The sequence below is a fragment of the Trichechus manatus genome, unplaced genomic scaffold, assembly GCF_000243295.1.
Source record: "Trichechus manatus latirostris isolate Lorelei unplaced genomic scaffold, TriManLat1.0 scaffold00088, whole genome shotgun sequence".
Classification (NCBI taxonomy): domain Eukaryota; kingdom Metazoa; phylum Chordata; class Mammalia; order Sirenia; family Trichechidae; genus Trichechus; species Trichechus manatus.
The window spans coordinates 1,109,278-1,123,968 of NW_004444024.1; the positions used below are offsets into that span (position 1 = coordinate 1,109,278).

General features: G+C 57.7%; 2 protein-coding genes across 2 annotated transcripts in view; one reads left to right on the plus strand and one right to left on the minus strand.

Moving 5' to 3' along the window:
* The first annotated feature begins 36 nt into the window (after positions 1 to 36).
* Positions 37 to 13,164, plus strand: INPPL1 (inositol polyphosphate phosphatase like 1). Its single transcript, XM_023736532.1, is given in 30 exon segments — positions 37 to 174; positions 3,033 to 3,096; positions 3,183 to 3,333; positions 3,563 to 3,623; positions 3,626 to 3,683; positions 3,906 to 4,046; positions 4,292 to 4,385; positions 4,493 to 4,582; positions 4,759 to 4,857; positions 4,979 to 5,129; positions 5,221 to 5,327; positions 5,704 to 5,806; positions 5,896 to 6,092; positions 6,343 to 6,460; positions 7,004 to 7,100; positions 7,389 to 7,527; positions 7,643 to 7,742; positions 7,822 to 7,910; positions 8,173 to 8,254; positions 8,378 to 8,467; positions 9,041 to 9,154; positions 9,281 to 9,369; positions 9,848 to 9,935; positions 10,027 to 10,182; positions 10,393 to 10,471; positions 10,560 to 10,700; positions 11,848 to 12,425; positions 12,428 to 12,520; positions 12,787 to 12,920; positions 13,028 to 13,164. Coding segments are annotated over 29 exon segments (3,519 nt in total). The 5' UTR covers positions 37 to 113; the 3' UTR covers positions 12,876 to 12,920; positions 13,028 to 13,164.
* Positions 13,165 to 14,506: 1,342 nt separating this feature from the next.
* Positions 14,507 to 14,691, minus strand: part of PHOX2A (paired like homeobox 2A) — a 3,983-nt gene continuing 3,798 nt past the window's right edge. Inside the window, exon 3 of the mRNA XM_023736486.1 lies at positions 14,507 to 14,691. This exon is cut by the window's right edge and continues 337 nt beyond it. Coding sequence (XP_023592254.1) covers positions 14,507 to 14,691 — 185 coding nt within the window.

The window sequence follows — 14,691 nt, forward strand, 5'->3', positions numbered from 1 at the left end:
CCCTGGGGGCGCCGCGTCGGGGGGCGCCACGCTGGGTGGCCCGGCCCCCGCCTGGTACCACCGCGACCTGAGCCGCGCCGCTGCCGAGGAGCTGCTGGCCCGGGCGGGCCGAGATGGCAGCTTCCTGGTCCGAGACAGTGAGAGCGTGGCAGGGGCCTTCGCGCTTTGCGTGCTGTGAGTGGGGCGGGGGCTCCTGGCTGGTATAAGGGAGGGGTCGTGGGGACATGGCCGAGTGTGTGGAGAGGGCCCAGGTAACTGAGGTAGTGGGGCGCCAGCGCCCCCCAGAGTGCGGGCCTTGACTTTATCCTGGAGCTGAGGTGGATGCAAGGGACACTTCCTTCCTGCTCTGTATCTGGGGGCACTTTCTTGGGGCTTTGAAGGCTGAGTATGTGGAGTCCTGTGGCCCACGGTGGCTGTGATGGGGAAAAACACAGGCAGTCCCAGGCACTCTCCAGGTAGAAGGCGCTGGAGTGGTGAGGATGTACTCTCCAAGGCGATATTCAGTTCAGTTTATATTGGGATTGAGTGAGTGGTAGGCAGTAGAGGGAGTTGGGGGCAGAGGGCCTGGGGAGGGGGTGTGTGAGAGGATGTCCAGTAGCATTTGTGCCCTCAGGACTGAGGTTGGGGACTGCCTGGCTATGTATGGCTGGGGGAGGTAGCTGGTGTTAAAGGAAGCCGTAGGGGATGGGGTGAGGCTGCATGGGGCTGTGTCATTATTTCATGAATCAGTGAGTGCGTGTGTGTGCCCCTGGCTCTGGGTTGAGCCCTGGGTATCTAGCTGCTCTAGTCCTGAGCTATGTATGGGTGCTAGGTGCTGGGCTAGCTGTGGCAGCTCTCTTGAGTAGGCCTGGTCCTGTGTCCGATAGCTGTGTGTGGTAGTGGTGTTGGGTGAGTTTACACTTTTGGTTTTGGAGTCTCCCCCCTGACCTGTACCCCTTGCCCCAGTCAGACACTGAGTGGGCTCCTGTGGGCCTCTGGACTGGGAGGTACATGAAAGCTATAGGGGCTGCTTTGTTTAGATCTAGTTATGTTCCTTCCTTAGCCCTGTGAACCCCCCTCCTAAACCCCTGTCCCTCTTTCTCCTCCTTCCTCCTCTGTCTTCCTGGCATGTTTGGGGGTGCAATGGCCAAGGCCAGTGGTTCTTAATTGGAGTTAACCCCCCACCCCCACCGCAGGGACGTTTGGCAATGTCTGGAGAAACTTTTGATGGTCACAACTGGGATGGTGCTACTGGCATCTAGTAGGTAGAAGCCAGAGGTGCTGCCAAACATCCTATAATGCACAAGACAGTCCCCCACCACAAAGAATTATCCAGACCAAAATGTCAATAAAGCTGAGGCTGAGAAACCCTGGCCCAGGCAGTTGACTTGAAGAGGAAGGGACTCCTTAAGTCTCAATTCCTGCCCCAAGTCTTAGGCCCAGTGGGGGACCGGAGGACGCTGAAGAGGGACAGCCAAGGCAGACGAACATTCTAGGAGTCCTGCCTCCCAATCCTCTCTGAGGCGTACCCCCTAATTAGGGAGAGAGGGAGGCAGGTGGTGGGTCAGCTGTTGAGTGGGAGGGGGACAGCTGTGGCCTATGTCTGGGTGAGAGACATTGTCCGAGGAGGGAGAGAATCATGGCTCCATTGCGAGGCAAGGGGGTGGGGAAGGTGAGGAGTCTATCTATGTGGGGGGCTTCAGCCTTGCCAGCTGACTCTGGCTGCTCCCTGTATCTCAGAAGCTAGGCGGTAGGGATCAGAAATGGTTGACTTTTTAGACTTCCCAAACAAATACATACTTGCTCACCTGTATACGCACCCACATGTACATAGATAACATCCAAGAGACAGCCCTGCCCAGGCACAAGCAATCTGACCAGCAGGCCGGGATACAAGCCCAGGCTTTAAATCCCAGCTCTGCCTTTTACTTATCCCATGACCTTAGGCAAATCATTTTTCCTCTTTGAGCCTCAGTTTCCTCCTCTGCAGATTGGACATAGTAATATCAGCTGCAAATTGTGAGGATTCAATGAGATCACGTCTGTGGGACACTTAAGTATCCGGCCTGACACAGAGATACGATTCAGTTAATGGGATAGTGTTATTGTTATAAAAACAGACCCACAGTCCACAAACCAACACCCAGCTACACATAGACACCCACACAGCTTGTATCTGGTCGGCAGCCAGGAGAGCCCCTTGAAGGGAGGGGATGGCCCTGTGGCCAAGGGTATGGACTCTCTTCAAACAGGTATTTGGCCCTCTCTAGTGCCCACATGCCCCTCCTGCTCAACACATGCACAGGCCCGGGTGACTTTCTTGGGTAAACCTACCCTGAGGTGTGGTGGAGGCAGAAGGCGTCTTCTGCCCCCCTTCCCCCGCCCCCGAGCGTGTGCCTGTGTGGAGGCCTGGCTCAGCTGTCACCTGCTCAGCTGTTGCTGCCGTCTGTCAGCGTCCCTCTTGCCCCTCCTCAGCTTGGGGCTCCTAGAGGCCCACGTCTCCCATGAGAGGGCCCCCTTGGATCATCCCAATTCCCTGGTGTCTGGGAGAAGAAGGGAGAGGAAGCCCTAGGGTGATGCCCCCATACTGCCCCACAAAACTGCTAGAAACACACCAACTCCCGCAGAGCCAGACACCAGTGTAAACACAGATGGTAGGCGCACACGTGTGAGCACGTTGCCCATACGTGGCACACAAGGTTAACTCGGCTTCTGTGAGGACTCTTACTCTGGCGGGGGGCCCAGGCTGGTACCACAGCCCAGAGGGGCTGTTTAGACAGCTGTGGAGGCCACAAAAGAGCTGCCTATTGCTTCCCAAACTCTGTGGTGGATGTGGAATCTATGTGGGTCTGAGGGTAGTGGGGATGGGGGGCCAGCACTAGGGCAGTGAAAATGGACTGGCTCCATCATTAACACTGTACAGCCTGGGCAAGCGGTTTTAGGGGGACCAAACTGAGAGGGCTGGAGGCTGAGCCTGGTGGAGGAGGAGGGGGTGCCTTGGGGCTTAGACCCCAGCTTGGGGTGACAGATTCCGACCCCCGCCTTGCCATCAGGTATCAGAAGCATGTTCATACATACCGCATTCTGCCTGACGGAGAAGACTTCCTGGCTGTGCAGGTAGGAGCTTTGACCCGACCCTGATCCCAGCCTAGGGGTTTGGGACCCTCTGGCTGACCCCTCCTCCCACCCTTTGCCACCTGCAGACTTCACAGGGCGTGCCCGTACGCCGCTTCCAGACCCTGGGTGAGCTCATCGGCCTGTATGCCCAGCCCAACCAGGGCCTCGTGTGTGCCTTGCTGCTGCCTGTGGAGCGGGAGAGAGAGCCAGACCCGCCGGATGACCGTGACGTCTCAGGTGCTGCCCAGTGCATGGCTCATCCTTTCCCTGCCACACCCACAAGCACTGTGGTACCTCTTCCTGTCCCCATTTTCATCCACTCCTCCCTGGAAGCCCCTCACCTCCCTAACCATGGTGCTAGGGCCCGTTACCCCTTGTCCATGGAAGTCTCTGGCAGCCATGGCCTCCCCCATGCCCCACTGAGGGTAGGAGGCCCAAACTGCTGCCCCCTGACCCCTGTCCACAGATGGGGAGGACGAGAAGCCCCCACTGCCCCCGCGCTCTGGCTCCACCAGCATTTCTACCCCCATGGGGCCCAGCAGTCCCCCGGCAGCTACTGAGACCCCCACAACTCTGGCTGCTGAGAGGTGAGACACCAGCCCCATCCACTGAGCAGGAAGTCCTTTTCTCCTCTGAGAACTGCCTCCCCAGGGACCTCCACCTCCCCAGGGCCCCCCATTGCATCTCAGCCCCAGAGGCAGACCTGGTCCATCCTGCTCCATTTGCCCCCAGTGCCATCTCCTGTTAGGGATGGGTTGAGATGTGGGGCCAGGCAGGGCCTCCACTGACTTCTTACCCCCTCCCCAAAGTACTCCCAATGGGCTGAGCACTGTCTCACACGAGTACCTGAAGGGTAGCTACGGGCTGGACCTGGAAGCTGTACGGGGTGGAGCCGGCAGCCTGCCTCACCTCACCCACACCCTTGCCACCTCGTGCCGGAGGCTGCACAGGTACCTGGGACATCCAGCCCCAGGCATTGAACCCTAACCTCTGACCTGTCCTCACCTGCTCCCTTGCTGCACAAACACCCTGCTCTCTGACCCCTGACTCTGTACAATGAACTAGCCTTTGCTTCCTAACTTTTCCTCCCCTGTGTCTGTGTGTGCTCATAGTGGAGGCTGAGACTATACACTCAGCCCCCCTCCCCTGTACTGAAGCTGGGGTGGGGATTCTTCTGACCTGATGTCTCCCCTAGTGAGGTAGACAAGGTCTTGTCAGGCCTGGAGATCCTGTCCAAGGTGTTTGACCAGCAGAGCTCACCCATGGTGACCCGCCTTTTGCAGCAGCAGGTAGAATTGTGGAGGGACCCTAGGGGAGTGGGTTCATTCTCTAGGGCTGGGTGGGGGACCTCCTGCTTGGTAGCCTCATGTACAAGCCTCATTTTTTCTTGCCCCAGAGCCCACCGCAGACTGGGGAGCAGGAGCTAGAAAGCCTGGTGCTAAAGCTGTCAGTGCTCAAGGACTTCCTGTCAGGCATCCAGAAGAAGGTGGCCTGATTCCTCACCTCTGTCCCCTGACCCACCATTCCCCATCTACTTGCATTGGCCGAACACTGATCTCACCTCTGAACCTACAGTTTAGCATTAATCCCAACATCAACCATGCCTCTCCCCACCCCAGTCCCAGCATGCCCCCTGACCTTGCCTGCCCCTGCCCCTTCCAGGCCCTGAAGGCTCTACAGGACATGAGCTCCACAGCCCCCCCGGCTCCATTGCAGCCATCCACACGTAAGGCCAAGACCATCCCTGTGCAGGCCTTTGAGGTACATGGCAGGGGGTGCCAGGTGGGGCCTCAAGGGACAGAGGGCGGTTGGAGGTGAAGGAGGTGCTACCTGCCCCAGGGTCTTGTCAGCAGCCTCCCCACATCCTGCCCCTGGGCTGCAGGTGAAGCTAGATGTGACCCTGGGTGACCTGACCAAGATTGGGAAGTCGCAGAAGTTCACGCTGAGCGTGGATGTGGAGGGCGGGCGGCTGGTGCTGCTGCGGAGACAGCGAGACTCACAGGAGGACTGGACAACCTTCACGCATGACCGCAGTGAGCCAGGGCCACAACTGGGCAGGGTGGCCAGGGTGAGGCCTCCAGGTCTAGGTGCACAGGCCTATGTGACCTGTCCTCCATTCCCTAGTCCGCCAGCTCATTAAGTCCCAGCGTGTGCAGAACAAGCTGGGCGTTGTGTTTGAGAAGGAGAAGGACCGGACGCAGCGCAAGGACTTCATCTTTGTCAGTGCTAGGGTGAGTGGCAGGGCAGGCCAGGCCAGGGCCTGCTCTGATGGCCAGGCTATTAGGGCCTGTAGGGATCTGAGATGGACATTTCCAGCTGAATGGGAAGAGAGGGAAGGCATGGTATAGGCATGTCATCCCTCTTGGCAGAGGTGGGTCTAGCAGAGTTGAAAATATCTGTATTGAGAGTAGGAGGCTCGAGGTTGGATTCAAATAGTCAGTCAGTGAACATTCAGTGAGCACCTATTACGTGCTTGAGTAGTGGGTAGTATACAGTGGTGAACCAGACAGGCATGACCCTCCCCTCATGGTACTTGCCGTCTAGTAGAGTATCCCTGTGGGTGGTGGGGGTTCCTGGCTGCCCCTTTACAGGCTGCTGTCCCCCCAGAAACGAGAGGCCTTCTGCCAGCTGCTGCAGCTCATGAAGAATAAGCACTCAAAGCAGGACGAGCCTGACATGATCTCTGTCTTCATAGGCACCTGGAACATGGGTCAGGCCTGGGCAGGGGGCTGCAGGGGGAGAGGGACAGCCCCAGGGCAGGGGCCTGACCCTACCCCTACCCACCCCCTCCACCTGCAGGAAGTGTGCCACCTCCGAAAAACGTGACATCTTGGTTCACATCGAAGGGTCTGGGGAAAACCTTGGACGAGGTCACGGTGACCATACCCCATGACATCTATGTTTTTGGGACCCAGGAGAACTCGGTGGGCGACCGCGAGTGGCTGGACCTTCTGCGCGGGGGCCTCAAGGAGCTCACAGATCTGGATTACCGCCCGGTGAGGGGGGCTTGGGGATAGGGAAATGCAACATGACTGGCTCTCCTTCTAGTCCCTGGGCACGTCCCCTGGGAGATCTAACCTGAGACTTTTATGCTATGGGAGGGCCCATTATTCTCTGGCTACTCAGGAAGAGGGGTGGCTGGCATTCCCATCCTGTGACTGACGTAACAGTCTATACTATAGGCCAGGGGCAGTAGGGACAATGGCTCCAGCCCAGGCCAGGGCTGACCCCACACTTTGTATCCAGATTGCCATGCAATCCCTGTGGAACATCAAGGTGGCCGTGCTGGTCAAGCCAGAGCACGAGAACCGCATCAGCCATGTCAGTACATCCAGTGTGAAGACTGGCATTGCCAACACCCTGGGTGAGCACAGTGGGCAGGATCCCTCTGTCCACACCTCCTGCTGCCTCTCTGGCCCAGTGGTCTGAGCTCTGTAAAGCATATTCACGTTCTAAATCTCTTCCAACCCCACTAGAAAGGTAGGGCCAGGATTATTACCCTCATTTCACAGATGGTAAAACTCAGGCCCAGAGTGGCTGAGTGACTTGTCCAAGGTCACACAGCAAGTAAGTGGTGGGGCCGGACATAGTGCCTAGGTCTCCTGATTTGCAATCCAGTGTCCCCTTGCTCAGATAACTGCAGGTGCTTTCAGTAGCACGCTTGGGATCCCCTGCAACCTCCAGAGTCTCTGCTAACACAGACACACAGTCTCAGGCCTTCCAGATGAACTGCATGTACCCTGTGTGGACTCTTAGGGAAGGTGTGGGTGTGTATTCAGGGCCCTTCTACCTCATAGCATCTGGAAGGGTGGGCAGGATCCTCCCACTGCTACTTCGATGGGCAGCAGGGAGAGTTGGGAGCCCTCCGAGGGTAACCTGGGTCTTCCTCTCTCACTTGCCCTGACAGGGAACAAGGGGGCTGTGGGAGTCTCTTTCATGTTCAATGGCACCTCATTTGGCTTTGTGAACTGCCACCTCACCTCAGGAAATGAGAAGACTGCCCGGTGAGGGGCGCCTTCCCCATAGTCTCTTTACTCCCATCCCCTATCCCCCTGAGACCTAGTGTCTCTCGCACATCCCAGTATGAGACCTTCTACATCTCTGTCTCCAGGGACCCCCTTCTCCTTTAATCCCAACTCAAGACCCCTCTATCTGTCCCTGTCCCTGACCTTAACCCCCGCTCTTCCCTCTGTCTTCAAGGACCCCAATCCCTACCCCATTCCTGATCCCAGAGACCTCTTACCTTTACTCCTCTCCCTGAGTCCTGACCCTGGGGACCCCCGCCACCCTAGGCGGAACCAGAACTACCTGGACATCCTGCGGCTGCTCTCACTGGGTGACCGGCAGCTCAGTGCCTTTGACATCTCTCTGCGTTTCACTCACCTCTTCTGGTTTGGGGACCTCAACTACCGCCTGGACATGGATATCCAGGTGTGAGCAGGGCCTGGCAGGAGCTAGTGGGGAGGCTGGGCTGAGGGCCAGGTGGGCTTCAACACCTGGCTCTGGCTCAGAGGGATGTGACCAGTCTCTGTGTCCCCTGCCTCAGGAGATCCTGAACTACATTAGCAGGAAGGAGTTTGAGCCCCTGCTCAGGGTGGACCAGCTCAACTTGGAGAGGGAGAAGCACAAGGTCTTCCTTCGATTCAGTGAGTGTGGGGCCTGGCAGGTGGTCCCTGTGGAATCCCTAGGTCATTAGGGCCATGACCTGTTCCCTACCTTCTCTAGGTGAGGAGGAGATCTCCTTCCCGCCCACCTACCGATATGAGCGGGGTTCCCGAGACACGTATGCCTGGCATAAGCAGAAGCCAACTGGGGTAAGCAAGGAGAGCAGGGTGGGCCTAGGGGGACCCCGAGGACTACAGTGAATCAGAGTGCATGTGGGGTCAAGGGTCTGGGCCTCTGCAGTTACCACTCCAGCTTCTCTGGCCCCTCCAAAGTGTTGTGAGGATCCAAGAAGGGAGGTGGTGCTGGGGCCTGGTGTGATGCGAGTGTGGGGCTTCATCAGCTCTGGGGTGGGGCCCATGCTGAGATGCTCCCACCTGTCAGCTCTGACTACCCTGCCATCCACTGCCCCAGGTCCGGACCAATGTGCCCTCATGGTGTGACCGGATCCTCTGGAAATCCTACCCTGAGACCCACATCATCTGCAATTCCTATGGTCAGAGCGTCCTGCGTGGAGTCGGGGGAGATCGGGGGCACTCACTGTCCTGACAGCCCCAGCTCTGGGAGGTGAGAGAGAGAATAGGGCTGTTCCCCCTGACCCGCATTCCTGTCCCCTCAGGTTGCACTGATGACATTGTTACCAGTGACCACTCCCCCGTGTTTGGGACATTTGAGGTCGGAGTTACATCTCAGTTCATCTCCAAGAAAGGTGACTATTTTGGATGTGCTTGTGGGCATGGCATCCATCTAGGTGGGCACAGGTAGTGGCCTGGGGGTGTGCATAGGTCTGAGTATACACGAGTAAGTGTGTATGTGTGCTTCGGTGTGTGTACATGTGTGTGTAGGAGTGTTTCTGAATATGCGATGTGTACGGGTGTCTGTGTGCCTGGGCCATCATGTGAGGTGCGTGCCCACAAGCGTGTGTGGGGTCAAGGGTCTGGGCCTCTGTGTGTGTGTGTGTGTGTGTGCATGTGTGTGTAAACATATGTGTGTGTCTCTGCCTGGGGCCACATGTGTGCCCAGTAAGTGTGCCTGGCAAAATTCCCTTCAGGCATTCTGATCCTCAGCCCCTTCTTAGATGGGTCTCTCGTCCTTGGGTTGTCTGTTTGCTTTGGGGTCGCCCTGTTGGTATCATAGGGTTGGGGCCTTCTCTCCTACACTCTGCCAAGACTTCTGATTTTCCGTCCAAGGGCTCAACCCCTGTCCTGTTCTTCCTGTAACCCTTTCCCTGTCATGCCCTCTCGGTTGCCCTCCTGTCTTCCCACTTCCCATTGCCTCTCAGGGCTGTCGAAGACTTCAGACCAGGCCTACATAGAGTTTGAGAGCATCGAGGCCATTGTGAAGACAGCCAGCCGAACCAAGTTCTTCATTGAGTTCTATTCCACTTGTCTGGAGGGTCAGAGGCGGGGCCCAGGGCTGGGTGTGGGCCAACGGGGAGGGGAGGCCAGAGGGCACCAGAGCAGGCATGGGGAAGGGAAGAGAACGAGGTGGCATTCAATTGAGTGTCACCTTCCAACCCCAGAATACAAGAAGAGCTTTGAGAATGATGCCCAGAGCAGTGACAACATCAACTTCCTCAAGGTGCAATGGTCCTCACGCCAGCTGCCCACGGTGAGGTTTGGGCAGCGCCTGGGCTTGTGAGCGCTGGCACAGAGAAGCTGGAGGCAGAGTGCATGCGGGAGCCTCCCTCAGGAGGGCAGGGCCTGGTGGAGCCTATGTGTGCGCACTCTTGCTAGTCTGTTTGTCTGGGCGTGAGTGAGGATAAAGGATTTGCCAGTATTTGGGTGTGTGTGGGACCAAGTTGCAGTTTATTCATTCACTTGTTCAGTAAATACTTCTGGAGCCTTTGCTAAATGTCAGGTCCACTGAGAATGCAGAAAATTAATTAGTTACAGTGATGTTAAAGGCTATGAAAGGCCCATGCAGGGCCGTGTCTTCCACATTAAGGATTTGGTATCTTCCCTTAAGAGTTGCGTGTGAGTGAGTATGGAGGACTTCAGGGTAGGGGTGAGTGGTGTCAGGGCAGCATGTAGGAGGGACAGCAGGGGTGGTTAGGGTTTCCTCCTCACTGGGCCTCTCCACTCCCCAGCTGAAGCCGATTCTGGCTGACATTGAGTACCTGCAGGACCAGCATCTCCTGCTCACAGTCAAGTCCATGGATGGCTACGAATCCTATGGTGAGGGGCGAGGGTTGCCAAGGGGTACAGGAAGCCGAGCAGGGGCCTAGAAAGGTTTGGCAATTTGCTGGTCTGTCCCACCATCCTTCAGGGGAGTGCGTGGTTGCACTCAAGTCCATGATTGGCAGCACAGCCCAGCAGTTCCTGACCTTCCTGTCCCACCGCGGCGAGGAGACGGGCAACATCCGTGGCTCCATGAAGGTGCGGGTGCCCACGGAGCGCCTGGGCACCCGTGAACGGCTCTACGGTGGGGGCTCCATTGGAGGAGAGTGTGGGCATGAGATGGGATGGTGTGGAGGCCAGGGCAGGCCTAGGAGGGGAGGAACCTCAGGGGCATGTTGGAATTCCTGGGATGCTTGGAAGTTCTGTAGCCACAGCTGGGAGTGGGCTTGCCCTGGTAGCTGGGAAGGGGCTGGCAGGCCTAGTGGGTGTTGAGCCTCCCTTCCCCCATCCCCAGAGTGGATCAGCATTGATAAAGATGAAGCCGGAGCAAAGAGCAAAGCACAATCTGTGTCTCGGGGCAGCCAGGAACCCAGGTGAGTTGGGGCTATGGTAGGTGTCATGTACCTGGGGGCTTTTGGTCAGCCCCTACTGCATCTCCCTTTCCCTGTGCACCCCTGGCAGGTCAGGGAGCCGCAAGCCAGCCCCCACAGAGGCCTCTTGCCCACTGTCCAAGTTATTTGAAGAACCAGAGAAACCACCACCAACTGGGAGGCCCCCAGCCCCACCCCGAACAACTCCCCGGGAGGAGCCCTTGACCTCCAGGTAAGAGGAAGAACCTGTCATCCCCTCTCCGTGGCATCACTCTCCTTCCACATCATCTCCCCACTTTAGCCATCACTACGTTTGGATCTCAGGATGAGCCTGGGGATCGTTTGCTGTTTGGGAACTCTGCTGCCCTGTGGCCAGAGGTACTGTGCCCTATGTCCATGGCCACTCTGGCCAGCTGGGCTTCCCTTAGGTGTGGCTCCAAGTCAAAGGGAGCACAGTCAGCCTTTCCTCTCAATTCTGCCTTAAAAAAATACAATTAGAAATTGTTTTTAAAACAGCTCTCTCCGTGTAAACAGACTTAGCTGGAGCCTTCTGTTTGTAGGAGTCACGTGGCATAGCACGGGATTTCCCAAGGTGTGTTCTTTGGAACAGTGTCCTACAAGATGTCCACTAAGAACGGGTTTGTGGTTAGATGAGTTTGGGAAATGCTTCTTGCTAGATTCTTTTCTTAGATATTCATAGCGCACATTAGTTTTAGCAAAAGCTCTGAGCTTGTCTCCAGGAAGGAAACTTTTTCAACTTTGTTTAACATAGTTTCCCAAATTTAATGGGCCAGGAAACTTTTTCTCCACATACTAACTATTGATATCCTGTGGAACTAGTGTTTGTGGACTATACTTTGGGAAAGCGAGGCTTGCTTCTTAATGATATGCTACTGTTGCTTGAACTTAAATAAAAACTTCTTGGTACCTTTTCACTCATCTTCAGCAGTCATTAGTCACCTCGGTTTAATCCCCAGGCATGAGTAAAACTCACCTGAATCCTTGACTAAGATTCCTCAGTGGATAGATCTTAGGTGCCTCTAGCCGCAGGCCCAGTCCTCACCGAAAGTCTTTATTGCCCTGCTGTCTGGCATCTCTGTTTTCACTCATTTGAGCTCAGGTTTCACTCAGTAGCAAGACTTTCACAAACAGTCATAAAAGTTCTGAGAATCTTAGCAAGTGAGGCAAGGGAGTTTAGGGGTTATCTATTCAACACCCCCCTCCTAGATTTTAGAGATGAGGAAACAAAGGACCAGAGAGGGAAAGTGATTTGTTCACGGCCAAACACACAGGGCCCAAGTCTCCTGTTCTTCCACTGCACCTATGCCTTCCCCTTGGGTTTCTGGGTTCTCACTTAGTTATCCTGCTGCGAAACCCAGGTTGAAGCCAGATGGGGCTCCAGAGCCGGAAGGGGTGGCGGCGCCCCCACCCAAGAACAGCTTCAACAACCCTGCGTACTATGTCCTTGAGGGGGTCCCGCACCAGCTGCTGCCCCCGGAGCCACCCTCGCCTGCCAGGGCCCCTGTCCCACCTGCCACCAAGAACAAAGTGGCCATCACAGTGCCTGCGCCACAGCTTGGACGCCACCGGCCTCCCCGTGTGGGAGAGGGGAGCTCATCAGATGAGGAGTCTGGGGGCACACTGCCCCCTCCAGACTTTCCACCCCCACCACTGCCAGATTCAGCCATTTTCCTGCCCCCCAGCCTGGATCCTCTGCCAGGGCCAGTGGTCCGGGGTCGCAGTGGGGGTGAGGCCAGGGGCCTACCACCTCCCAAGGCCCATCCAAGGCCCCCACTGCCCCCAGGCCCCTCGCCTTCCAGCTCTTTCCTGGGGGAGGTAGCCAGTGGGGACGACCGCTCCTGCTCCGTGCTGCAGATGGCCAAGACACTGAGTGAGGTGGACTATGCTCCCGCTGGGCCTGGCCGCTCAGGGCTCCTCCTGAGCCCCCTGGAGATGCAGCTACCCCGAGGACTGCCCTCAGACTATGGCCGGCCTCTCAGCCTCCCTCCACCCCGCATCCGAGAGAGCATCCAGGAGGACCTGGCAGAGGAGGTGTGTGGGCCAGGGGTGGCTGGCTGTGTGTACTTGAGGTGTGTGTGTGCCCGTGGTCTGTAGTACCCCTCCACTAAACAGCACTCATGGGTACCCCCTCTGCCCTGAGCTGGGCACTGGGGCGTGGAGGACACATGAATCGGCTGCAGCTCTTACCTACCTTCCCCCAAGAGCATGTGGTGGAGTGTGGCCGTCTGCAGGTGCCTCTGCGTGTCTGTGTATGTGGGCGCCTTCCGTGTTCCCCCTGACACTCCCTATTCCCTCAGGCTTCTTGCCCGCAGGGCGGGCGGGCCAGCGGGCTGGGCGAGGCGGGCATGGGCGCCTGGCTGCGGGCCATCGGCTTGGAGCGCTATGAGGAGGGCCTGGTGCACAATGGCTGGGACGACCTGGAGTTTCTCAGGTGGGGGCGGGGCTGGAGGCGGATGGGGTGGGTATGGCCCCGGGGGCGGGGCTACGGGCCTTTTAGGACCCGTTCGCTGACCACCCAGCCTCTGTTAACCTCCACAGCGACATCACCGAGGAAGACCTGGAGGAGGCTGGGGTGCAAGACCCGGTTCACAAGCGCCTCCTTCTGGACACCCTGCAGCTCAGCAAGTGATGGCGGTGGCTGCACAAAGCTGCGGACTCAACGCCCTTCCGCCCCCTTCACGAAGGCCCAGCCATAGCCCCGGGGTTGAAAAGTCATGAGAGGGCGGGGCTGTGACTCTTCCTGCCTATTTATTGGGGAGCCGCGTCCCTCACTGCCCAATCAGTTGGAGCGTCCTAATCGGGACATCCTGTCCCTTACCTTTTAGGCCCAGGGCTCCAGAGGTCAGTTGCCACGGTTACCAGAGGCCTTGGTTACTTTGTCTGGTGCTGTCCTCCCTTTTCTGGGCTCCTCTTTCCAGCCCCAGGGATGTCCGTGAAGGGGCAGGGGGCAGTTGGGTACGTCTGGACCCCACTTCCACCACTGTTTCTGTTGCTCTCAACAGGGCCTGAACCACAGGGTTCTTTCTCCAACCCCCCACTTTAGGGGTGTCCGTCCGGAAATGAAGGAAGAGCCCGAGGACCGGGCTGACGTTTATTTAAGCTTTTCTGTGTGGGAGTGGGCGTGGGGAGGGAGGGCACTTTAATATTATCGGGGTGGGTTGGGAGGGCAGGTTCTCGGCCATAAAGTGGTAGTTTGTTTAGAGGAGCATGGCTGGCTGAGCCCCGAGGTTCCTCGCAGGTCGCAACTGGGGACGCAGCCACCCAATGCCCATCCTGGGCACTCAAAAGGGCTGTCGGCGTGATGTCTTCAATAAATTAAGTTTTATTTGGATTGAGCAGAGCTCACCTCAATAAATTACAGACAAGTTTTTCAAAGGAAACAAAAATCAGGATAAAGGGAAACCCCTCTGTCCCTTGCCCAGGCAGCTGTCCACCTCTCTGATCTGCCTGCCTTCTGCGCCAGACGGCGCTGGGGATGGGAGGGGACGCATGAGGGACGAATTGGCGGCGGGACTCCGGGCCACGACCATCCCAGCGACGACCTACGACAGGCCCTTGCACAGGTGGGGTTAGTGTGGGTGCGTCGGAGGAGTAGAGCAGCGGGCACTGATGGTCACCAGGGTGAGGCGTGACTTAGCCGGCTGCAGAGCCGCGGGAGGGGGCCAGGCCGGTTCTCCGTGAGGACCCTCTCGTTGGGGGACAGTGTTAGAGACGGGTGTTGGTTAGTTGATCCCGGTTCCAAGGAAACCCAAGCTAGAAGAAGGGGCTCTGGGCTCTCCTGGAAGATGTCCCGGTGAAAAGTATACTGCTTTGCTGGGCGGGGGTGGGTGAGGACGAGAGTGGCCCTGACTTGGTCTCCAAAGCTGGGAAGAGTACACCTAGGGGCCAGAAACAGTCGGGTTTGGGGGAGGATGGGGACTTCCAGGCAGGCAGCCGGGATGGGGAGGGACTCTGACAGGTCCTGGCGGGGCAGGGGCGTCTTCTGGGGGTAGGCCCGGAGCCTCCAGAGTCGCGGGGCTAGAAGAGATTGGTCTTCAGGGCAGGGCCGGGCTTCCGGTGGAAGGATGACAGAACCCCCGAAAAGGGCCCGGGGCCGGGCTCCGCCGGCTGCCAGGCCTTAAGCAGCTCGGCCGCGCCCGCGCCAGGCCCGCCGCCCCCACCGCCAGTCACGCCAGCCCACAACGGGCCCTTGAGCGGCTGTG